Source organism: Festucalex cinctus, chromosome 18, assembly GCF_051991245.1.
Source record: "Festucalex cinctus isolate MCC-2025b chromosome 18, RoL_Fcin_1.0, whole genome shotgun sequence".
Classification (NCBI taxonomy): Eukaryota; Metazoa; Chordata; class Actinopteri; order Syngnathiformes; family Syngnathidae; genus Festucalex; species Festucalex cinctus.
This window is the reverse complement of record NC_135428.1, coordinates 24006452-24031877: the sequence shown is the minus strand read 5'-3', so window position 1 is coordinate 24031877 and position 25426 is coordinate 24006452. Positions and strand designations below refer to the sequence as shown.

At 43.5% G+C, this 25426-nt stretch overlaps 1 protein-coding gene across 9 annotated transcripts in view; it reads right to left on the bottom strand.

Annotated features, from left to right (window-relative positions):
• dscama (Down syndrome cell adhesion molecule a) overlaps positions 1–25426 on the bottom strand; it is a 703869-nt gene that overhangs the window by 256428 nt on the left and 422015 nt on the right. For 7 of the 9 annotated variants that reach the window (XM_077504132.1, XM_077504133.1, XM_077504137.1 and 4 more), the window contains 5 exons: positions 25058–25333; positions 24653–24949; positions 22407–22682; positions 19086–19364; positions 18759–18878 (listed from right to left, as the gene is read on the bottom strand). In XM_077504132.1, the coding sequence (XP_077360258.1) occupies positions 18759–18878; positions 19086–19364; positions 22407–22682; positions 24653–24949; positions 25058–25333 (1248 nt within the window). Of the gene's footprint in view, positions 1–18758; positions 18879–19085; positions 19365–22406; positions 22683–24652; positions 24950–25057; positions 25334–25426 lie in introns of those variants that run through there. The other 2 variants (XM_077504134.1, XM_077504141.1) reach the window with 2 other exon arrangements.

The window sequence follows — 25426 nt, the reverse complement described above, 5'->3', positions numbered from 1 at the left end:
AGAAAAGAAAATCCGTTCAGTTATACGAAATTGCGATTTGTGTAATAAGTATAATGCAGGACGCCGAGGGCAACGAGTGGACGGATTGACGATTAAAAGCACTGTTCCATGGGCATCAGTTTGCATGGACGTAGCAGGCCCCATGGGAGTAAACGGCACTAAAGGTGAGAAGTATCTTGTTGTGCTTGTAGATTCGATGTCAGGACATTTTGGATTAAAAGCGGTGCGTAGTGCGAATGCCAATAGCGTACTAAGAACACTGGAAGAGGGTTGTATGTGGTTAGGCATACCGAGAGAGTTAAGAACTGACAATGGAACTCATTTCAAAAACGCTACAATAGACAGGTGGTGTCAAAAGTGGGGAATAATAAGAACTTACTCTCCGCCTTACACCCCTCAAGCTAATGGCGTGGCTAAACGAACCATTGGCCAAGTTAAAAGTTGGCTCGGGAAAAATGCTAATGGAAAGGAATGGAGTGAAAAATTGGTGGAGTTGGTCAAGGACCTGAATGGGAGGAGCAGAGCAGATAGACCTTCCCCTTCAGAGGAGTTAAACCAGCGCCCCTTTGTCGCTCCTGAGGTAGGACGAATGCAAAGTACAGAAAACACTTAGAAGGGAAAGTGCCCATTTCAGGTAGGACAGAGAGTGTGGATAAAATCTCATGGTCCATCTGATAGCCAGGCAGTAAAAGCAAAGTATGACCAATCTGACATTATTGAAGAAGTTTTAGACAGAAATACAGTGCGATTAAAAAAGAAGGGGCTCCAAGGGGTAGAGCAGCTGAAACCAATGCCAGTTAATTCAGCCTAAAGCTAAGGAGTAGGACAAATAATTGAAAGATGGAACAAGCCACTCCGCCCTTTGTCAAGCTCGTTATGGTGAAAGGAGCTGTCATCGTGCGGAGGACTGAAAAGGAAATAATGGTTGGTAGGGCATTTAATCTTTGGATGAATGCAATAAGAGGATATATTGTTAATAGAGTAGAAGATTTTAGTTGGCAACCGGCTATCTTGACCTGCATAATTTGTAGTGGAAGCGAGGAGTCGAGGAGCCAGTGGAATGTGGAACAGATATCCGACGAAGGCTGGTTGGACAAGCTTAAGCCGGATTTGAGCGAGGTAGGCACGGCTAAGATACTTGAAATACAGGTATGTGGGTATTGTAGAATAAAGAGCCTACCTAGAATAAAAGTGCATGCTCAGTGGGATTTTGCCCCGCAAGAGAATATGGATGCACAGTATTGTAAATGTATGTGGGATGGAGAGAAGGTATTGTATTGTCAACATTGTTGGATGAGAATGGGAAGAGGTTCACTAATAAGAGCTGGGGAGGCCGAAGGGTGGCAGCTGACTAGAGCAGAAACCCTGATAAAGTCGCTGAGTTCCGATTTGCTGACCTATTGGCCTATGGAGATAAACGAGAGGACGTGCGACCCGAGATTTCAGGCGCTGCTTTACAACAACTGGCCGCCAGAAGGAGGTGAGTATCGCCCGGCTCCGCTTATTGTTGGCTCGGAGGCGACGCCAACTCTAATATATGTTGAACCTAAGTGTGTAGTTGAACCAAGGGTACCCTGGGCCACAATAATCAATGGTGTGTTAGCCCGAGGGGATATTCCGATGGAAACATTACCTGACGTCCCACAAGAAAGGGTAATAAATATTAGTAGTGTGTGTAGTAGTAATGTGTTAATGTACGCTACATTGGATAAAATGGAATATAAGGCTAAAACAGCAGTAGTAAGGGTGAGTCCAGTGGTGTCGCCTCAACAAGATACGAGGTCTGACACAGGATACTGGATTAAAGTAAAAATAATGATGGCCATGAAACCTTATGAGGGTATATACTCATTGTGAATGGAAGTGTCAATGAGTACGGAGGAGGAGGCCAAGCGGCTTCACCCCAAATGTACTTTTTATGGGGAGTGCCATAGTAGTGCACAGATAAGAATGTATAGTGGTAGAACCTATAGAGATGAAAAGAGTGAAAAAATAAGGCCTAGTGGTAATGAGAAGATGATGGCATTAGCTCAGGTGGCCACAGAAAAGCTAGAAAAACTTAATGCGAGTTTATTAAGTGAGGGAAGGCTCGGGCAAGAACGAGTGACCCATGTCAGGGGAAAATCTGACCTTAGAGGTCGCCCAAAGAAAAAATGGTGGCAAGGATGTCCATACCCGGGTTGTACCGGTGAAGGACATGTAGTTGGCGACCACAAAAGACATTGGTCGCTACGTGGATGTCCTAGTTTTAACAAGGCAAATCCATGTCAGTATAAATCACCTAGATGGAAGGAATTGGTGAGAAAGTGTAGAAAGGCCCCTCATTCCGTTTTTCCCCAGGAGGAACAGATGGAGAGGGGTAAAGTATTGGAAACTCCAGCCGCGAGGTCAAAGGCGGAATGGAGGGAAGGGCCAGACATGATGAAGATAAGTAGTCAAAAGATCAAAAAAGCTAGGAAAATTGATTATCAATAAATTAAGAAGGGGAAAAAAAAAACCCCGCCTATTTTAAAAGAAAATAAGTTTTTGTAAAAAGATAAGATAACTGTGTAATGAAGGCCAACCCCCAAGAAAAGGAGGAGGAGCTAATGAGATGTTAAAACGCAACAGTCCTTACAGGACAAGACCAAAAGAAGAAAGAAACGGAGCTACGAGATGGAGGAAGAGCAAGATTGTAGGAAGCTAGTAATACCAGGAAAACTTTGTTCAGCCAAGGCAAGGGGACGTCTCGAGCGGCAAGGGTGGAATCCGCCTGGATACGGAACCCCGATGTATGACATACCTCGACCTGCGACTCTGAACGTGCCTCACCCCCTGACTCTAGAGGTAGGAGAAGGGCCGCATGTCTACTACAATGGAGGAACAATTACACGCCAACCGAAGCGCAAAAAGTCAGAGAACTATTATGAGACTCCAGTGAATGAAGACCCACCGGACACAGTTGATGAACAACCTAAAGCTATTAACCGCCAGCGACAAAATTGGAGGTATGGAAAGGTTTTGATAACTATCAAACTTTGTTTCATGGTAATATTGTTGATATATTATTTGATGAGACGAAAATCTAGCATCGCTGGCACAGCCCCGATTAATCCCCTCGACCTAGTAGAAATACGACATGGCACCACTAAAGTAACCAACCAGACGTGCTGGAAGGTGGAGGTGAAGCATGTTTGTGAGGAATGGAGAAGGAAGAAGGGAGCCTGTGGTGCCGGAGAGGAAAAACCCTGTGAGATAGGATGGAGAGAGGAGAGGATCGCAACCCTAAATTCCTATCTTCGCACCTTCAACAGCACATATTATAGTGAAACCCTAGAGGTTTTGAGAAGAAGTACTACATATCCTGCGAAATCAAAAAGCAAGTGTGCACATCCAGTGATTCTACGAGTTGATAACACAACAAGCGACTTCACAGTCAATATTACGTTATGTCTGGAGAAGCAAGAACAAAGAATCGTCAGAAAGAACTGGGTCCAGATCGGGAAGGAAGAACCTGCTTGGTACTTCAACGAATATTGTGCAAGACTGCCAGATGCAACAGGTGGATACTGGTTGAAGACGGGCCATGACGCCTCTGACTTCACCTACCCGGCGGCCCCACGAAATGACACTTGTACTGAATTTCGCCCGGCATGGGAACCATGTTGGAACTGTATAACCTTTCGGTGCGAGGAGCCAGGGACCAACGGGACCACTGATTACCTGCCAGGTACTCCTACTCCATCATCAGGTAGGTCACCTAAATTTCTTAAGCTACGTGGGTTTGCAAAACTTGAAAAGCCTGTACCAATACCACAGAAGAAATTAGTAATAACGCGACGGCCAGGATGCAAGTTAATGCTAGAAAAGGCCCAGTCGTATAATAATAGTCATTGTGATTGGAATATGATGAAATATTGTTTTGAGCCCTATCATATGTTTTGTTATGCAGATGAGGGTAATAGAATTACACTCTCCGATATAGGGCTTAGGGGGGATGTAAATTTAATCCTGCGTCCCTTTATTAGATTATATGCCGGAAATGTATTAGATCAAAAGAAAATAGAAGTGAAACATGAAGTATGGCTAAATGATTCCTTTCCATGGATATGGAAAAGAGATACATTTATATTGAAATCAACCTTTAATAAAACTTTGGGAATAAATGTGTTAAAAGTAGTATGGGCACGGATGTGGGCTCAACGTATTCCTACACCGGATGATTTACATAATGTCCCAAAAGGGGATTTGATCAAATTGACCAATGTGTAGCATTAAGAATGTATAACAGATTGCATAGGAAGGAGTGGATAAGTGGAATTTCACCGCGATGCCCCTTGGTGGAGACAGGAACGCCACCTTTGACTCATTGGATATATAACTGTACAGGGTTGAACACAAACCTAACGATTAAAGGAGTGCTACAAGCATGGAAAGAAGGACACACGAGAGATGAAAGTAAGACATGGTGGGGGCTCAATAAAGATGAGATGGCTCAGGATGTGATACCTTGCTTAGGAGAGTCGGAGAATTATTGGGTTAAATATCAATATATGGCGACGGTGTATTCTAAAGAGAACGATATTTGGCCTGACGTTGAAAGACCAGCCTTATACGCTAATCCAAGACCATGGGAAATGTTGTGTAAGGGGGGAGAGTCCGTGAAAAATTTTAATGAATGCACAATTGTATTAGCACGTATACCCTGTTATAAAGTCTCCCGATTTCGGAATTTTTGTAATGTACGTTATCGCGATGAGGATTATGCCAACTATGAGGGGGCAGTATGGATCAAGGATAATAGTAATCAATGGATCCGGAGTCAAGCTGCAGGTAGAGAATATTGTACGCGATGGGACAAAGATCATGACTTATCCAAAATGGTAGGATTAAGAATGATCCCCAAGCCTCCTGACTCTATTATGCAGATCTTAGAAGGTCACGCATTTAGGAAGACCCTTTGTAAGGGGGATATAGTTACAGGGTTTGATTGGTTGGGATTTAATAAGATTTATGGCCCTGGCACATGCCACGAACCTGCTGAAAGATGGCTGCATTGTGGACACAGTGACGAGTATGATCATAAGGGGGAACATGTATGTACTTGGTATGAGAGGATAGGATTGGCGATAAAAGGTGTAGTAAAAACTGTGGCCACTACAGCCGTGGAAGTTGTAGAAGATGTAGCGGAGACGGCGGTTACTGGGATAAGTACAGGGCTGTATGGCTTATTATATGATGTAGGAGTATGGTTCCTGCTAGTGTCAGGAATTGTCCTGTCAGCAGTTATAGCTGTTGCAGTTATCAAAAGAAATCTCACTGAAATCTTTTGGCGGAACAATAATCAACAACTAACCATGGCTTGTAATGCTTTGGGTAAAGGTATCATTGGAAGACCAGGCGCCCTTCAAAACGTGAGTAATGAAGTGGAATATTGGATAATTTTTATAATATGGCTTTTTTATTGTTGTGTCGGATATAGCGAACAACTAAATTAATAGTGTGGGGAATAATTTTAATTCTCTTTTGGTTATGTCTGGTCGACCACTTGGTTTTAGTAATTTGGGTTTTTATCTATGTATTTTTTTTTACTCTCCCGCCAAGAGGTTCCGCTACTCGGAAGAGCGACCACACCCTCGCTCTCCCGTAGTAGAGGTGTTCCGCATTGATGGAAGAGATGCGGATGGAAACTTAGACCAAGATCAGAATGTATATATTGGGAGCCGCAATATTTTAGGTTTCCCCCAGGTCTAAGAATTGTCGAATTTTGGATGTGTGTTTAACAGGATAACCAGGATAAGCCGCGATGTGTCTTCTGTGGAAGTGATCTCCTCACGTCCGCTTGGGTGGTGGGGGACGCTTTCTATGGACACTGCTGCTATCCTTGGCCCGCAGAGGATGAGAGTAGAGAAATGTGGCTCATACCAGACGGGGTTTTTCTAAATTTCGGCAGTGATCTCTTCATTGATATCCAGTGTGGTTCCTGGGTATGGCCTGGCTTTGCTGACCTCGCGGGCTCAAGTAAGTTGGAAGGTTTGGTTCAAAGTCGCTTGAAAGAGATACGTTATTATTTTAACGTTGAGGGTGAATTTATCGGGAGAACTTTCCCTTTAATGCGCATGATATGGCGCCTGCCTGACGGTATTCGGCGCTTGACTTTCAACACCTTGGCTGGCTTCTGTGTAGCCGCCACTCCTTTGAGACAGGTCGGATCCAATCGGGATGAGTGGCCCTACGAGCCAGTAACGCCCACTTCGCCCTTCCTGGACCGGGTTGACGAGCCTGGGGAACCCAGTGCCGCCCGACAGGATGTTCCAGTTGATAAGGTTATGCCACTGTTGAGATCACCCTCCCCCACGGTTTCATCGACCACTGATGACCCGGAGGGTGTGCCAGGCGAGGATGGGGGTGGAACGGGGTCATCTCCCTCCCTGATGATAAGTGAGCTTGGCCTGTGGTCTCCTCTTGCTGATCCTCCGTCAGACTCCTTGCCTTCTGAATCCTCGGTGTCTCCGTTGCCGGATGACACAAGGGGGTTGAATGCAGGTGACTGGTTGGAGCTGGGGGCTTTTGCGGTTGATCAGTTTGGACACCATTGATCTCCAGGAGGGGGTGTTGAATTGAGTGGATTGAGTGGGGTCAGATGAAACGCCATATCATGTAAAATGAGATAACAAATTAATGGGCTAGACTCAATTCTTAGTTAGAGACCAATTGGTGTATGTAGGACTGAGAATCATTCTTTGGCCTCTGGGTGTAGTTCCTCAAAGTAACCACCAGATGCCGCCAAACCTGTACAACTAAGCCACCCACTCAACAAACGGACATACATTCCTTATAAGGCCATAGGTGTAGATAAATAGATAAATGATATCCTGAATTAAGTAATAATACACACAACACAATCTATATTCGACAATTGTTAGCCTGATTTATGGAGCAATGTTTACAGCACATTGAGCCCAACTATGAAGTATTGCTGTCTTTTCTTTTCTTTTCTTTTATTTACAAGCGATACTGTCTTTTATCGCTGATAATATTGCTGTAACTGCATTGAAAAGATTACCTGTATGTATTGTTTGATTTAACAATGATATACAAGATGTGAAACAAGAACTAGAATTAACCTGTTAAGTTCCCTGAGAGAATTTGGGATCAACATGTCATGTATATACATGTTATTCATGCTTGCTTAATTAATATATCTATGATGTTATTTATTTTAACGTTTATCATTGTCGAATAGAGCCATGACCTTTGACATATTTTCATTCAACGTTGTGTGTTTATGACTCATGTGTAAAGTATGTATGACTCATGTTTTCATTCAACGTTGTGTGTCCATGACTCAATTGTAAAGAATTTATGACTCATCTTCACGACTCATCCGTGGAAAATTACTGAGAATGAGTCTCAACAAGTGCGCATTGATATGAGGAGATGCGGAAGGACACTCACCGGAAGAAATCAGTGATATGACCCAAAGTGATAAAAAGTCGTCACCAGCTGGGATCGACGCCCTTTTTCCCTGCGATGTGGTCTGGATGGAGTGTATTTCTGAAGATGGATTTACTGCTGTTGGATTTTAAGATTTTTTTACGAAGGAACTTGGACTCTTTAGCCGTGAATGGAATATTCTTCACTGATTGGGTAAAGTACAAAACTTTTATCAATAATGATGTATAATAGGAAGATATGAATGACTAATCGCGAGTTAGGGTGGGGGCCATTTAATACACTCTCATATCTTTAAATTATTTTTAGCCAAAAACATCTTATTGTGAATCAGGTCTTAAGCTTTTCCGAGAAATGATCAATCTTAGAAAGCTTTTGTAAAAGGTTATATTATTCTTGATCTCCTGTTTTCTATTTTATTTTATTTTTATTGATTTAAGGTTTTATCATTAAATGTGATTTTTATGACTTATATTGGTTATTTTATTATTGACAATAAAAATGTTAAAAGACAATTTTTGAGTCAATCATTTTATTGTTTTGTCAGTCTTTATTTTATTTAGTTTTGGTTTTATTCTTTTTGGACGTTTTATAAGTCCGAGGTCATTTTATAAGACCAAATAAAATGATTGAAAAACTAATTGTGATTTAATTAGTTTATTTGTTTGTTTTAAGTTTTATTTTATTTTTTTGGACATTTTTATAAGTCCGAGGTCATTTTATGACCAAATAAAATGATTGAAAAACTAATTGTGATTTAATTAGTTTATTTGTTTGTTTTAACTTTTATTTTATTCCTTTTGGACATTTTTATAAGTCCGAGCTCATTTTATAAGACCAAATAAAATGATTGAAAAACTAATTGTGATTTAATTAGTTTATTTGTTTGTTTTAAGTTTTATTTTATTTTTTTGGACATTTTTATAAGTCCGAGGTCATTTTATAAGACCAAATAAAATGATTGAAAACTAATTGTGATTTAATTAGTTTATTTGTTTGTTTTAACTTTTATTTTATTCCTTTTGGACATTTTTATAAGTCCGAGGTCATTTTATAAGACCAAATAAAATGATTGAAAAACTAATTGTGATTTAATTAGTTTATTTGTTTGTTTTAACTTTTATTTTATTTTTTTTGGACATTTTTATAAGTCCGCATCAATATTATTTTTTTCCCTCTTCGAGGAGGACAACAGCAACTGACGTTTGGAAAAAGGTAAGTGCACTCGAATAACATCTAATGAGTGTCTCCATCTGTATTAATAAAGTCAAATACTCCAGCTTGATGTGTAACAAATCCGTATGATTCTAACAAGGATTATTAAATGACTAGGTCAATAACAAATGCAAACAACTTAGAAAAGTGGAGCTGCCAATTTAAGTGAGGTGTTCAGATTATCATTCCTGGGCTCTGTGTGTGTGGTTACTCACTCAGGATTGATAGGTGGATGAAAACGGATTGGCCTCATGATAAGAAGACAGTGAACAAACCTAGGTGAATCCACTTTGATATATCGGCTTATCTAATTCCCGTCTCCTCACGCTGACGCCTTAGAGCTGGTGAGGAAAAAGGGGAATTTCTAACCCTTTAATTGGAGAGTCGATCAGGACATATTTCCCGATTTAAGTCCTGCGGGTAAGCGGAAGTTGACACAGTCGAACATAATTATGCTGGCTTTTCACTTGAGGGTGAATGAATAATTTGTATATCTTGGCATATGTGTCATTGCAAAATTTCAGAACTTAGTCAAAGCAAATTTTTTCCCACTGCTGGAGCGGTCGAAATGTCTTATATATAAGTGGTCCCCATTGTTACTTCACCTATTAGGAAGAATTAACTAAATTTTTGGATTTCTTCCAGTGCCTTCCCAATCTGATCCCTAAATCATTTTTAAAATCTCTGGACTAATTAATTTTGTCCTTTATTTGGAGCGGCAAACAACCCAGATTAAGAAGATTCCGTTCTGAAATAATGTGCACTCATCCTCTATGTGCGCTCGCCATGTACTTATTCAATTTAAAGTTGTCCATCGAGTTCATTTTTCTCAGGCACTTATCTATCCCAATGTGTACCCCACATGTGACAGATGTTGGGGCGAACCAGCTAGCCTAATCCATATGTTTTGGTCATGTGCCTCTCTTGACACTTTTTGGAAATTGGTCTTTACTTTATCAGAGGTCCTACTCTGTGTCATTGGGCCAAATCCCCTGACCGCTATCTTTGGAGTTGCCCCAGACCTGGGGCCTCATTTATAAAGCTTGCGTACGATCAAAATGAGGCCAAAACTCTACGTACTAACATTTCTGTGCCAAAGGTGGTATTTATAGAAAACAAACTGAACATAAAACTTTATGCACCGCCACGTCAAGTCTGGACCTACCGTACACATCCGCACATTCTGGAGACATGGGAAAATAGTGACACAATCAACTTTGTGGTGCATTTCTATTCCTCAAACGCCAAGTATGCTCGATGTTGGGTCACATTAGAATGTTTTGCAGACTTGCTCCGACGTCACAAGCACGCAGAATATGCGAATAAACATTTTAAACGCCTGTAAATGCTGCCATCTTTATTTCCTTTTTCAATATGATGCTTTTATTTTGACATGTTAAACCGGAAGTTGCGGTCTTACAGCCTTTCCGTAAATTGACACAGCCACAAGCATTGGACGATACGTCTTTTCCTTTCTTTCGAGCTGGTTGTTTTTTGTCATCATTCTTCGTTGGAAAGGTTGAGCAAATGGATAAAGTTGATTTAAGAAGCTGTTAAAGCATTCATGACTGTGATGATCACTTGTGGAAGAAGACTGCCGTTGATTGAGCAGGCCAAAGTGGTCAGTAGCAATTCAATTATCTATCGTTAGCTTAGATGCTAACACAATGCCATGTTTGTAGTAAATGTTTGTTTTGTATGTCTAAACTTTTAGTTCTATGGTATATTGCTGAGCAACAAACATCTGTGAAAGGCATGTAATCAATGGGCAGTACAACGCCCGTTAAACGCAACAAATCACATTAATGACAATTGTGGACACATACTTGCACACATTACATCACCGCGCTGCTCAACAAAATGCGTCTACCGTAACTTCACCCGCCCGCCGCGCAATTGCCATTAAAGGCTAAATAAAACTATATTGACACAAGACAATAAGGAAAAAAATTAAAAAATAAGATAAAATAATAAAAAAGCTAGAAAAATACTGTCTGGTACAAGTATCTTTGCTATGGAGATTTTTTTAATTGTCATGCAAGTACAAGAAAGAAATGTGTGCGTTAGTAAAGTCTGTCATAAACGTAATGCGATCCACGCAGCCGTGATTCTGGATGAAGATCCATAAGCAACACAATGGGAATATTAACAACAATAATAGGGCGGCCTATTGATCGCCTAATTTTGAGACAATTTAGTAAGTCTGAGTAAAGACAATAAAAGTGTAAGCGGTTTAGAAAATGGATCGATGGATGGATTATTTCTTTATTACTACTATTATTATTTTTTTCCCCTTCTTAAAAAAAAAAAAAAAAAAGTCTGCTACTGTGCCCCTGCGGCGGGATTACTTCAACTCGTCCTGCTTACTTTTATTGGCCTTCCGTGACTCGACCCCTTCAATGAGGTTTTCAATGTACATCCAATGTACATCCTTTCATTGACGGTCCACATTGTTTTGATTTGGTCTTCGCTAACGTGCTGCTTAATACGCAGATGAGTTGATTTCCATTGCCAAATATAGGATGTAAGAGGCGGACTTGAGGCGGGGAACGGCGTGGAATCTATTGCGCACACCGGTTGGGATGGTGTGGCATTTATAAAGGGAACTTGGGCGCAGATATGCGTATGTGTGTCTACGCATGGTTTTATAAATCTCAATTTTTTTCTGCGTACGTGGGTTTTGACTTTCGTTCGTACGTACATTTCTGCGCAGGTTTTCACGCACAGTTTTATTAATGAGGCCCCCTGGACCTGACGTGTATTTCACAAAAACTGCTCTCATTTTCAACCTTAATTGCCAGAAGAGCTATCTTGTTGTGATGGAAGGACCCCGCTCCCCCTAGTCACGCGTACTGGATAAAGGATATAATGCTGTGAATACCATCCATCCATCTTCTTCCGCTTATCCGAGGTCGGGTCGCAGGGGCAGCAGCTTTAGGAGGGAAACCCAGACTTCCCTCTCCCCAGCCACTTCAACCAGCTCCTCCAGCGGGATCCCAAGGCGTTCCCAGGCCAGCCGAGAGACATAGTCTCTCCAGCGTGTCCTGGGCCTCCCGCCGGTGGGACACACCCGGAACACCTCCCCAGGGAGGCGTCCAGGAGGCATCCGAACCAGATGCCCGAGCCACCTCAGCTGGCTCCTCTCAACGCGGAGGAGCAGCGGCTCTACTCCGAGTCCCTCCCGGATGACCGAGCTTCTCACCCTATCTCTAAGGGAGAGCCCGGACACCCTGCGGAGGAAACTCATTTCGGCCGCTTGTATCCGGGATCTCGTTCTTTCGGTCACGACCCACAGCTCGTGACCATAGGTGAGGGTTGGAACGTAGATCGACCGGTAAATCGAGAGCTTTGCCTTTTGGCTCAGCTCCTTCTTCACCACGACGGACCGATACAGAGTCCGCATTACTGCAGACGCTGCACCGATCCGCCTGTCGATCTCTCGCTCCATCCTACCCTCACTCGTGAACAAGACCCCAAGATACTTGAACTCCTCTACTTGGGGCAGGACCTCATCCCCGACACGGAGAGGACACGCCATCCGTTTCCGACTGAGGACCATGGTCTCGGATTTGGAGGTGCTGATCCTCATCCCAACCGCTTCACACTCTGCTGCGAACCGCTCCAGCGAGAGTTGGAGATCCCGGCCTGATGGAGCCAACAGCACCACATCATCTGCAAAAAGCAGAGATGCAATGCTGAGGTCACCAAACCGGAACCCCTCAACGCCTTGGCTGCGCCTAGAAATTCTGTCCATAAAAATTAGAAACAGAATCGGTGACAAAGGGCAACCTTGGCGGAGTCCAACCCTCACTGGAAACAAATCCGACTTACTGCCGGCAATGCGGACCAGACTCTGGCAATGGTCGTACAGGGACCCAACAGCCCGTATCAGGGGGCCCGGTACCCCGTACTCCCGAAGCACCCCCCACAGGATTCCCCGAGGGACACGGTCGAACGTCTTCTCCAAATCCACAAAACACATGTGGACTGGTTGGGCGAACTCCCACGCACCCTCGAGGATCCTGCTGAGGGTGTAGAGCTGGTCCACTGTTCCACGGCCAGGACGAAAACCACACTGCTCCTCCTGAATCCGAGATTCGACTTCCCGACGGACCCTCCTCTCCAGCACCCCTGAATAGACCTTACCAGGGAGGCTGAGGAGTGTGATCCCTCTATAGTTGGAACACACCCTCCATTATCTATCCTTCCCTCCTTCCTCTCTTTAGTTTTTCCTCTGGTCACTTGAGATCTCAATTTATTGGAAGTTTGAGGTTTCTGGGGATGGCATAAGACTCTGGTTTTGTAACCACGCAGGAGGGGTTTGGTTGGTGCTGGATTTCACTTTGATGGATTGGATGTACTGGCTTCTATGGATCTCACTCTGCCTCATCGATCCTTCCCTCCTTCCTCTCTTTAGTTTTTCCTCTGGTCTCTTGAGATCTCGTTAATTTGTTGGAATTTAGAGGCTTCCGGGGTTGGCGTAAGACTTTGATCTTGTAACCATGGGGAAGGCAGGAAGTGTTTGGTCAGTGCTGGATTTCACTTTGATTTATCTTTCTTTTCTCTTTATTTTTTCTGACCTTTTCTCTGGTCTCCTGACCATTTGAACCTCACAACTCTGGCAAGACTCTGAAGTACCTGGTTAAGGCGAAGGGTAATGGGATATTTATAAGGTTTTAGGTGAATTAATGAGTATAAATTTATATGATTTGCACGCACGCGCACGCACACACATAAATGCACGCAAACGCACGCACACATACACACACACAAAAAAAAAAAAAAAAAAAAAAGAGCAATGATGATAAGACGTTGAATCGGTAAGACTACCGAATGAACAATTCTGAGCTCTTTAAAAAAAAAAAAAGAAAAAAAAAAAGGAACACACCGTCCGGTCCCCCTTCTTAAAAAGGGGGACCACCACCCCGGTCTGCCAATCCAGAGGCACTGTCCCCGATGTCCACGCGATGCTGTAGAGGCGTGTCAACCATGACAGCCCCACAACATCCAGAGCCTTTAGGAACTCCGGGCGGATCTCATCCACCCCCGGGGCCCTGCCACCGAGGAGCTTTCCAACCACCTCAGTGACTTCGACCCCAGAGATAGGAGAGCCCACCCCAGAGTCCCCAGACTCTGCTTCCTCAAAGGAAGACGTGTCGGTGGAATTGAGGAGGTCTTCGAAGTATTCCCCCCACCGATTCACGACGTCCCGAGTTGAGGTCAGCAGCACCCCATCGCCACTATACACAGTGTTAATGGTGCACCGCTTTCCCCTCCTGAGACGCCGGATGGTGGACCAGAATTTCCTCGAAGCCGTCCGGAAGTCGTTTTCCATGGCCTCACCGAACTCCTCCCATGTCCGAGTTTTTGCCTCAGCAACCGCCGAAGCCGCGTTTCGCTTGGCCATCCGGTACCCGTCAGCTGCCTCCGGAGTCCCACAGGCCAAAAAGGCCCGATAGGACTCCTTCTTCAGCTTGACGGCATCCCTTACCGCTGGTGTCCACCAGCGGGTTCGAGGATTGCCGCCGCGACAGGCACCGACCACCTTACAGCCACAGCTCCGATCGGCCGCCTCAACAATGGAGGCGCGAAACATAGCCCATTCGGACTCAATGTCCCCCGCCTCCCCAGGGACAAGCGAGAATCTCGGCTGGAGGTGGGCATTGAAGCTCTTTCTGACATGGGATTCCGCCAGACGTTCCCAGCAAACCCTCACAATACGTTTGGGTCTGCCAGGTCGCGCTGGTCATCTTCCCCCACCATCGGAGCCCACACACCACCAGGTGGTGATCAGTTGACAGCTCCGCCCCTCTCTTCACCCAAGTGTCCAAAACATGCGGCCGCAAATCCGACGACACGACTACAAAGTCGATCATCGAACTGCGGCCTAGGGTGTCCTGGTGCCAAGTGCACATATGAACACCCTTATGTTTGAACATGGTGTTCGTTATGGACAATCCATGACGAGCACAGAAGTCCAATAACAGAACACCGCTCGGGTTCCGATCGGGGGGGCCGTTCCTCCCAATCACGCCCCTCCAGGTCTCACTGTCATTGCCCACGTGAGCGTTGAAGTCCCCCAGCAAGACGAGGGAGTCCTCAGGGGGAGCGCTCTCCAGCACACCCTCCAAGGACTCCAAAAAGGGTGGGTACTCTGAACTGCTGTTTGATGCATATGCACAAACAACAGTCAGGACCCATCCCCCCACCCAAAGGCGGAGGGAGGCTACCCTCTCGTCCACCGGGGTAAACCCCAACGTACAGGCGCCGAGCAGGGAGGCAATAAATATGCCCACACCTGCTCTGCGCCTCACACCGTGTCCAACTCCAGAGTGGAAGAGAGTCCAACCCCTCTCGAGAGGACTGGTACCAGAGCCCAAGCTGTGTGTGGAGGAGAGTCCGACTATATCTAGTCGGAACTTCTCTGCCTCACACACCAGCTCGGGCTCCTTCCCTGCCAGAGAGGTGACATTCCATGTCCCAAGAGCCAGCTTCTGTAGCCGGGGGTCGGTCCGTCAAGGTCTCCTCCCTTGGCTGCCACCCAGCCTGCACTGCACCCAACCCCTTTGGCCCCTCCCACCGGTGGTGAGCCCGTGGGAAGGGTATAATGCTGTGAATGGACTTGGAAAAATAAGATTCACCGTCCGAGGATTGGTGAATGGGTTTTACAAGGCTTGGTGCCCCTTCTTGACTTTCTTTAAGAAACCAACTACCAATGTCTTTGAGTTGAACATTTTCCCATATTATTTATTTTATTTTAAATTTGTTTATCATGTGACTTTTTTTTTTTTTTTTACATTCACTCTGGAGAAAAAGCTCAACGTGGTTTAATGCTACCAAAAAATAGGCACAGTCTAAAGTGCTTAATGTTTTTAAGAAAACAAATAAACAAAAAACAAACAAAACTAGAGCTGCGAGCAGCTATAAAGGGCCCTCGCAGCCCGGGCCACGTTGGGGTCCTTGCACGTTGGGGTACTTGCACGTTGGGGTACTGGCACATTGGGGTACTGGCATATTGGAAGCAAAATTTCTTTGAAAATGGCATAATAAACGTTTACATGTAGAATATTTTTTTGCCAGTGTGTGTGTCAAGCTCAACGGGTTTTGGTGATTGTTAAGACCTGCAAAAATCAGCGTCCTTTTTTATTTTTAGGCAATGAGTTGCCCTGATTGGTATTTTTTTGTAAAAGTGTATATACACATCATCGCTCGTTGTACTCATTGCACAATGTTACTTTTATTGTCTAAAGGGGCAATCAAAAATGAATAAAACAAAATGGAAACGTACATACGTTTGGATCGGTGTGAAGCCAGTGAACAATTTGAGTGGTGGAAACTAAAAGAATATTCATAAATGACTTAGTTATCACACTTAGAATGAGTGTACATTTTTTGTACAAAATACCGTATGTGGGGTATTTTTTTTTCATGCCTCAAGGGCTAGGTGGCGCTGCATATATAACTGAATGTTGTCATAGAGATAACTTCAGGCCTTGACGATAAACATACATGTCAAGTTTGGGATTTTTTGGAGCATGTCCCGGGGAGTTATCAAGCATATCCTTTTACATTGCGAAACACAAATTTTGATGCCCCGCCCTCATCATATAGTATTTCGAAAAGTCAAGATTTTTCCCCCTGTCGTTGGCTCAGGTCTTGACATGGTCCAGGCCAAGTCTTAACTCAGTCGGATGAAACCTGTAGGAGAAGTGGGCAAAAGTCTGCCCCCTGTGAATATGCAAAAATCGTCAAAAATGGGACATTCAAAAATTCGTAGCTCACTTCCTATTCATTTTAGCATATGGGTACAAGAGACTTTTTTGTAGGTCTTGGGCTCCCTCATACACCTAAAAATATTCGTCATTCTTGCTTAAACGTACAACCGGGGCTGCTTCGTTAAAAATTTCGAGGGGGCGCTATTGAGTCATTTTTGTAAAAATAGCACAATCAACAATAAAATATTGCTCATTTTACCAGGCCAGATGTGTGTGCCAAGTTTCAGGAGTTTCTGTGCATGTTTAGACCCTCAAAACTGGCGTTGTTTTCTTGGCGAACAGCGCTTAGCCACGCCTACAGCAATTCGCGAAAACTCACAAACTTCGTGTTGTGACATCATGAAGGCCGAAACCCTCATCTGAGCAATTATGAGGTAGGTCCAGTTAACGTGTTTGGAGAAAAACGTAGAAGAAAATTCGTAAGAAAAAAAATTGCCACTAGGTGGCGCTATCAGTTAGATGAAATATAAGTCAGTAGATGTCTTTAGGGCTGGACTCTCATCAAATGTGTGAAATTTTGAGAAGATAGGATCATCTCGGTCAAGTTAATGCAGCTTTTATTTTCACGAAAAATCTTCAGACTTTGCGTCACCGTAGCGGCCACGCCCTTTGGCGAAAAGTTACAATATTCGGTGTGGGGCATGATCAACATCTTAAGGCTTTTCTGACCAATTTTCAAATGGATCCCTTCAACAAGCTCAGAACAGTAGCTAAAAACGTAAAGTATGACATTTATTGTAACCACTAGGTGGCGCTATATGTATAACTGAATTTTATCATATAGATGTTTTCAGGCCGTGACTATTACGTTGCCTGAGAAGTTTGAGATTTTTTGGAGCTTGAACATGGGAGTTATTAAGCATTTGCTCTTTCTGGACAAATGAAATTTTAAAGGCAATATTTGATGCCCCGCCCCCGTCATATAGTATTTCAAAAAGGCAAGATGTTTTGCCCAGTTGTTCTCTCAGGTCTTGAGATGATAAATGCCAAGTTTGAAGTCAATTGGATGAAAAATGTTTGCAAAGGGGGAAAAAGCATGACCACAGTGAATGTGCCAAAATAGGCCAAAATTGGACATTAAAAAATTCATAGCTCACTTCCTGTACATTTTAGCTACATGGTCCCAATAGACTTTTTTGTGCGTCTCGGGGTGCTACACGTGCCTGCCAATTTTTGTTGCTCTAGCTCAAACGTGCCGGGCTTGGTTTTTATTTTTCTACGCTAGGGGGCGCTATCGAGTCGCATTGTTATGACGACTTAATAATATCAAATTTTTCGCCGGGCCTGAGGAGTGTGCAAAGTTCGGTGAGTTTTCGTGAATGTTTAGGTACCCAAAATCGCGATCGTTTGCGGAGAATAAAGAAGAAGAAGAAGAAGAAGAAGAAGAAGAAGAAGAATAATTTTTACAAAAACAATAGGGACCTCGCAGCGGTCGCTGCTCGGGCCCTAATAATGTGGTTTAATGTTAGAAAACTATGATCAATCGTGTGAAATTTGATTGGCGAATGTTGGTGGTGATTATTTTGACATTTTTGGAGTGTACATAAATCCAGATGTGCACGTGAATTATGTTGGTGATTGCTTGTAGCTTTCTAACATGAAGCTTTTTTAACATTAAGACTGCCTCTATTTTTCACACATTCCGTCCTACATTTAACTAATATGCTGCGATTGGCTGGCAACCAGTTCAGGGTGTACCCCGCCTGCTGCCCATAGCCAGCTGGGATAGGCTCAGGCACCCCCCGCGACACTTGTGAGGAGCAAGCGGTTCAGAAAATGGATGGAGGGATGGATATTTAACTAATATAGAATAAATAGTATAGTCAGTGTCTTTGTGCCATTGGAGTGGAGAGTAATTATTTGGCTGGTTAATGTGATTTAAAACACGTTGTAATTCGACACCTCTGTTACAATCTTTGTTCGTGTATGTTTGGTCGTAAAATATATGAGCAGTGATCAACTAACTCTGTAAAAAAAGATCGCTGAAAATCCGTGAATACTCTGAAGACTGCCATTCCTTTCACTTGCTATTCATTCATCTTATATCTTCATCAGCAGTTATGTGATAGAAAGCCATGTTTGGTTTACACCCTTGCTTACACCCTTAATACAAGCTACCACACAGCAAGACATGACCATTTTAGAAGATAATCGATTAGATAAAGGACTCTACGCTTTACGAGTTTCAACGGTTTCAATAGATGCGAGTGGTTATTTTGCCGTCCAGTGTGCCGGAGGGGGTTTTCCCATGAAGGCTGTGACATCTCATGCAAAAGGACTATAGACAATATGCAGTAAGGTCATGCATTTTATTTAATTTTTTTTTTTTTTTACCTTTGGAGTATTCCCATTGGATGGTAGGAACAGGATAGCCTTCAGCCGAGCAGTTCAGAATCACAGCTTTACCGTAGATGCCATCCTGGTCTTTTGGTTGCACCACAAATTTCGGAGGAACTGCAAATAAGACGTCCATGAGATTAGATTAGGCTACATGTTCTTCAAATTAACACACTGAACTCAATCTACTGGTCTTTCATTTATAATGGATCCTTCACTGTTTTGAATGTTTTATTTTTGAACGATTGTAGGTACAAATTGATTAAATGATCTGCCATTAAGTTGTATAGACTTTCCACTTGAGATAAAGATTTTTAAGCTTACCTCGGACGATGAGCTGACTCTGATGCTCCACCGCTGCAGCCTGGTTGCGTGCGATGCATGTATAGTTGCCATTGTGCATCAGAGTGAGATTGGAAATGCGGAGTGAGCTGGTGAAATCTATGTTGTCAATCGTTACTCCGAGGCTGGCCGGGATCGGCCGCCCGTCCTTCTGCCATGTGATGAAGACCGGTTGGTCACCGGACATGACCACACAGGGTATGAAGACTCGCTGCCCGATGGAAAACCGAGGGAACTCAAACGGGTGGATGGTAGGTGGGACTGTGCAAAAGAAATACAATTCTTCAACACTTTGCACAGAGTATCAAAACATTAAATCGCAACCTCTGAAGTATCTATTTTGTTTTTCTGCATGCATATGATACTTTTTTTCTCACTCTCATTGGCCCCCTGGGGACACTGTAGCCATCATGAGAACCAGATAAAAATTAATTATTTCAATTAACATTTAAATAAGCACCACTTCAAAGCTTATTTAATTCACAACAAAATAGACATAATGGCCTCCTGGGGATTCCCTCTCTGCAGCGGTAGAATGCTAAGTAGCCTGAGGGCAAATTATCTGGGGGAATGGTAATATAGCATTGTCTACGTTCTGTTATTCCACTCTTGCAATCTTGTGAGCAAGACCTGCCTGAGAGCGTGAGAGAGAAAAGAGGGGTTGCCAGTCCAGCAATTCAAATTATGCAGTGTCATTGTAATAGGAAAGCTGTGTAAGGTTATCGTCCTCTCGCTCTGCTCGGCATCACAGAATATTTAGATGAGCCTTGATAAACTGGGTGAGATGTGAGATAATGGATAGGGTGCTTTGTTATCAGTGAAACGACTTTTTACAGGTTGTCACACATGCCACGTACATCTGAGTTTGCTCATGAAAGCATGACACTGCAGTATATGAATGCAGACTGACAAGGGAGGCACATTTCATTATTGGTGGATCTTAAATCCCAGGGAATGATAAAGTGGGTTTTTCACAAAAGCCAGAAGTTAAGTGATCGTTGCACGCATCAACTTCCGGTGTCGTTCATAGCCACTGGCACAATGCCACAGGCGAAAAATAAAAGCCACTGTGTCGTACTGGGATGCTCTTCCTGCGTTTTAAAGATCCCCTAATATGAGCTTTTCAGCAATGAAACCAACCATCCTCTGGATGCCCTAATACTGCATCAAAACATTTTTTTTTGTGAAATTCTGCCTTGTTGAGGGTGAAGAGCTGGTCCACTGTTCCACGGCCAGGACGAAAACCACACTGCTCCCCCTGAATCCGAGATTCGACTTCCCGGCGGACCCTCCTCTCCAGCACCCCTGAATAGACCTTACCAAGGAGGCTGAGGAGTGTGAACCTCTATAGTTGGAACACACCCTCCGGTCTCCCTTCTTAAAAAGGGGGACCACCACCCCGATCTGCCAATCCAGAGGCACTGTCCCCGATGTCCACGCGATGTTGTAGAGGCGTGTCAACCATGACAGCCCCACAAAATCCAGAGTCTTGAGGAACTCCAGGCGGATCTCATCCACCCCCGGGGCTCTGCCACCAAGGAGCTTTCCAACCACCTAAGTGACTTTGACCCCAGAGATAGGAGAGCCCACCTCAGAGTCCCCAGACTCTGCTTCCTCAAAGGAAGACGTGTAGGTGGAATTGAGGAGGTCTTCGAAGTATTCCCCCCACCGATTCACGACGTCCCGAGTCAAGGTCAGCAGCACACCATCGCTACTATACACAGTGTTAATGGTGCACTGCTGAGACGCCGGATGGTGAGTTCGCTCAACCAGTCCACATTTGTTTTGTGGATTTGGAGAAGGCGTTCGACCGTGTCCCTCGGGGAGTCCTGTGGGGGGTGCTTCGGGAATACAGGGTACCGGGCCCCCTGATACGGGCTATTCGGTCCCTGTACGACCGTTGCCAGAGTCTGGTCCGCATTGCCGGCAGTAAGTCGGATTCGTTTCCAGTGAGGGTTGGACTCCGCCAAGGTTGCCCTTTGTCACCGATTCTGTTCATAGTTTTTATGGACAGAATTTCTAGGCGCAGCCAAGGCGTTGAGGGGTTCCAGTTTGGTGGCCTCAGCATTGCATCTCTGCTTTTTGCAGATGATGTGGTGCTGTTGGCTTCATCAAGCCGGGATCTCCAACTCTCACTGAGCCGTTCGCAGCAGAGTGTGAAGCGGTTGGGATGAAGATCAGCACCTCCAAATCTGGTCCTCAGTCGGAAAAGGGTGGCGTGTCCTCCCCAGGTCGGGGATGAGATCCTGTCTCAAATGGAGGAATTCAAGTATCTTGGTATTATGTTCACCAGTGAGGGCAAGATGGAGCGGGAGATCGACAGGCGGATCGGTGCAGCATCTGCAGTGATGCGGACTCTGTATCGGTCTGTCGTGGTGAAGAAAGAGCTGAGCCAAAAGGCGAAGCTCTCGATTTACTGGTCGATCTACGTTCCAACCCTCACCTATGGTCACGAGCTGTGGGTCGTTGAGCCTTTGGGGGTGATTTTAAATGTGATTTTAAGTAGATTTATTTTGATATAAACCGGAATAATGACGTTTAAAAGTATGTCACACAGAAGTGACGTCATATAGCAGCAGCCTTCAGATGACGTTGCTCCCATGGTGTTTTTTAAATATTGCACACAAGTAATACACATTTAAAAAAATAATAATAATAATAGTAATATTGAAACTAACAAACTAAACTAAAAGTAATCACTTTTTTAATGAACTAAACGAATAAAAACTAACAGAACCACCCAAACAGAACCAAAACTAATAAAAAACTAACTAAATTGAAAAATTCCAAAGCTATACTAACCCTACTGCCGTATACAAATAAATTGGTTTATATACTGTAACATTTTTCTAAATATGCAAAAGCACAAATAAATTATTTGTACAATTTTTAGGACTAAACACAATTTCTCTTCATAACATTATGTGGCCCTTGCGTCATTCTGATTTTCTGTACGTGGCCCTCAAATGAAAAAGTTTGGACACCCCTGACATCGACCATGTTTACTTTCTGTTGTTGAGTCAGTCGGAGCACATGCTAAACAGATTAATGGCCAAGCTTATTTCTCGTCACTGGCACTATTGTTAATATGCACAAAACACAATACAGTACAGTATTGTGCTATTTTTCAACATCATGACTTTTTATACAATATAGTGAGCTTTTTTTTTAAACTGTGTATTGCCAACCTCCCCACAATATTGTGCTAATTACCGGATTATGAAGCTCAAATCATGATAATATAACTTTTAGATATCGATACGTGCCTAATCATATGTAGTGTGTGTCAGATGGAATCCATACCTTTCACAGTGACATATACACTCTGGTGTGTGGAAAGCTGAGGCTGCACAAGCACATTGCATGTGTATTCGCCTTCATCGACGTCCTTCTGCACGTCAAACAGCTTCAGGGTGCCGTTGTTCTCGAAGGCCCGCTGGCGGTGGTTGTATGGTAGCAAATTTGAGTCCTTGTACCATTTTATGGAGTAGTAAGGGTAGCCGATGACACGGCAGTGAATGTACATGTCCCGCCCAGCGATAGCAGTGAGGTTTTTCATTGGTCTGATGCTGGCAGGCCCTTGAAGGACACATTGGAGAGACAACCCTCTTAAATTGATTTTGAGGCAGGGGGGCTGCGCAGACATTAGCTGTATAATGTGTTTTTAACGTGCCACAAATTTTACATGCCTTGATTCATTCTGACTCTGGAACAAGCAATACATTATGGACAACACAAAGGGAACAATTGTAGCTTTAAAATGGTTGTTGTTTTTCTTAAATCATGCTAATAACACTGTGTAATGGGTTCACAAACTATTAGGGGCTGGACCCGCGCCGAAAATCTTGGTTTGCTAATTGCAATGCATGAAATGTACTTGTATTGCTTCTTTTATTTCTCAATGATCGCACAGCAGTTCAAAATGTCAGCAACTCGTTACGCTATTGGAGTTTGAACTAACAACCAGGAAGAAAAAAGATCCGTGAACAACATGCACATTTGTGTTTTCTTTATGTGAAATCACTGAAAAAGATTGGCATGCCATGAAAAGATTCAGAGCAAAATGACTGTAATAAAAAAACAATCAAACCATTGCAACAATCACCTGTTAGAAAACAGCTATAAACAGTAGCGTGTTTGGAATTTGGGTGCATCCTGGTTTGCTCATCTCTTTTGCACGATTATGCGGATAACGATGTGAAAAACAGTCATGACACTTTCTCCGCAATGACACATTTGGAGTAAAATCTTCATTGCTTGACTGCATTTAGCATCCATTCTATGTCACTTTTCAGATTGCCCTATTTAGCCTTATATCATTCGTCAATGAACACAATTGAGTTAAACCAATAGGTGTGTAGACGGTGACCTCCTGCAATAGAGAATGACTAATGCCCATGCATCAGGCACTGGGAGGTAAAATGTGCCAATATTACTGCTACAGTACATGACTACAGAAATCCAGCAAAGCATGTCCCTGCAGAGAGCAGATAGGTCCTACCATTATAAACTAGCGCAGTGCTTCTCAATTATTTTCTGTCATAAAGAACCCCCAACCCGTAAGAAGAAAACATCTCACCCCCCCCACCCCCCACACGACTATAAATAGTATAATTTGTCTATAAAATTGTTATAAGCACACCTCTGCGTATCACTGTATCCGTATTAACGTATAAGAGAATAAAAAAAAGAAAGAAATATGGACCAACTTACAACAAAGAATAGCTTTATTAACTGTAACAGAAAAGTGCATCTGAAATTCAAAAATACAATTAAATCCTTAATTAAACTATAAACATTTTTTGACTGACCATGTCAAACCATATGATACGGAAAAATAAAATTACATAAAATCAACAACAAATAATGCATTCAAACTGATCACAATGACCAACATTAACTCAGGAGCACAATATTTAAAAACAAACTTTAACCTGCAAAACAAAAACATATAAAATAATTTGTGCTGATTTTTTTTGCTGTGTGCAAAGCGCGCATGCTCAGTGCAAACAAAACCCCTACACCACCGAGCGAATGCTCCCTGCGCACATTCTGCCAATAATAAGAGCGCCATTGCCCCCTAATGTAGTGGAGGTGCAATTGCACTTTATTCTACGACAGTAAAAATAAATCAAACTAAAAAAAATAAAAAGCATGTTCCCCGAGGTCAAATGCGCCCCCCTTGATGGAGCCTAGCTCCCACCTGGGGGGGGCGCCCCACTATTTGAGAAGCACTGCACTAGCGTAAAGTAAATCAGTAAGTAACTCTAACAACGGTGTCCCAGTAAAAAAAATAAAATAAAAAAATAAATAAAAAAATAAAAAATAAACTATCAGCACGAGCTGGGGAGGGTGAAGGGTATTCAAAAAGATGATGTGCAACCATTCAAAGCTGTGCTGATTATACTCTGATGGAAAAAAAAACTAAGCCTCCACCGAAAATAGAATTCAATACTCAGCCAATTAAAATAAGCATTTCAGCAGAATAAATCAAGACATGTTGATGTGTATATGTGATGGTGGGTTGGAAGAGTTGATCTGACAAGCACCTCTTACGTTTATTCGCGCCTGGTAGGAAACGGCCCCTGCTGAGTTATTGCAGATGCAGCGATACACCCCTCCATCTGGGACCTGAGTCTGGCTGATGTTGAGGTGGCTGACCACATGACCTTCGGTGTTGGTGTAGTACGAGATGCGGTGGCGGCTGTCCCGTATCACTGGCTCGTCATCTAGCGTCCAGGTCACCCTGGGTTCTGGCGTGCCTTTCACCATGCACGATAGTGACACAAACTCGTTGATGTTGTAGACCTTCTCGCTAAATGAAGCCAGAATCTTTGGTGTGCCGTCTTAGTAGCAGAAGCAGAGAGAAAAGGCAATGTTGACATGAAAGCAAATTAGAATTACTAACCATTGTTTTTCACATATTTCAATTGCCATGATGGGGGGGATCTGACCTTCTAATATGACTTGAACAAAGTCCTGGGCAGACATCTTGCCATGTCTGGCAAAGCACTGATAGGCACCTCCATCGCTTTTGGCCATCCCGGCCATGACCAGGTTTTCTCTGTTTTGGCCTGTCATTCGGACGCTGTTACTGGGGTAGATGAGCTCGCCATTGCGGTACCAAGACAACTGGGACTCTTCAGAGCCTGTTACACCACAGGAGAGTGAAACCTGGCTGCCAACACTGCCCTTCACCTTCCGCGGGCTCACCACAACTTTCAGGGTCTCTGCAGTTAAAAGATGGTGTGTAAAAAGTTACATTCTATAAGTTCTGCTGGCAGGCATTTAAACTGAACAAGGTAGCAAATTGATGACAACAT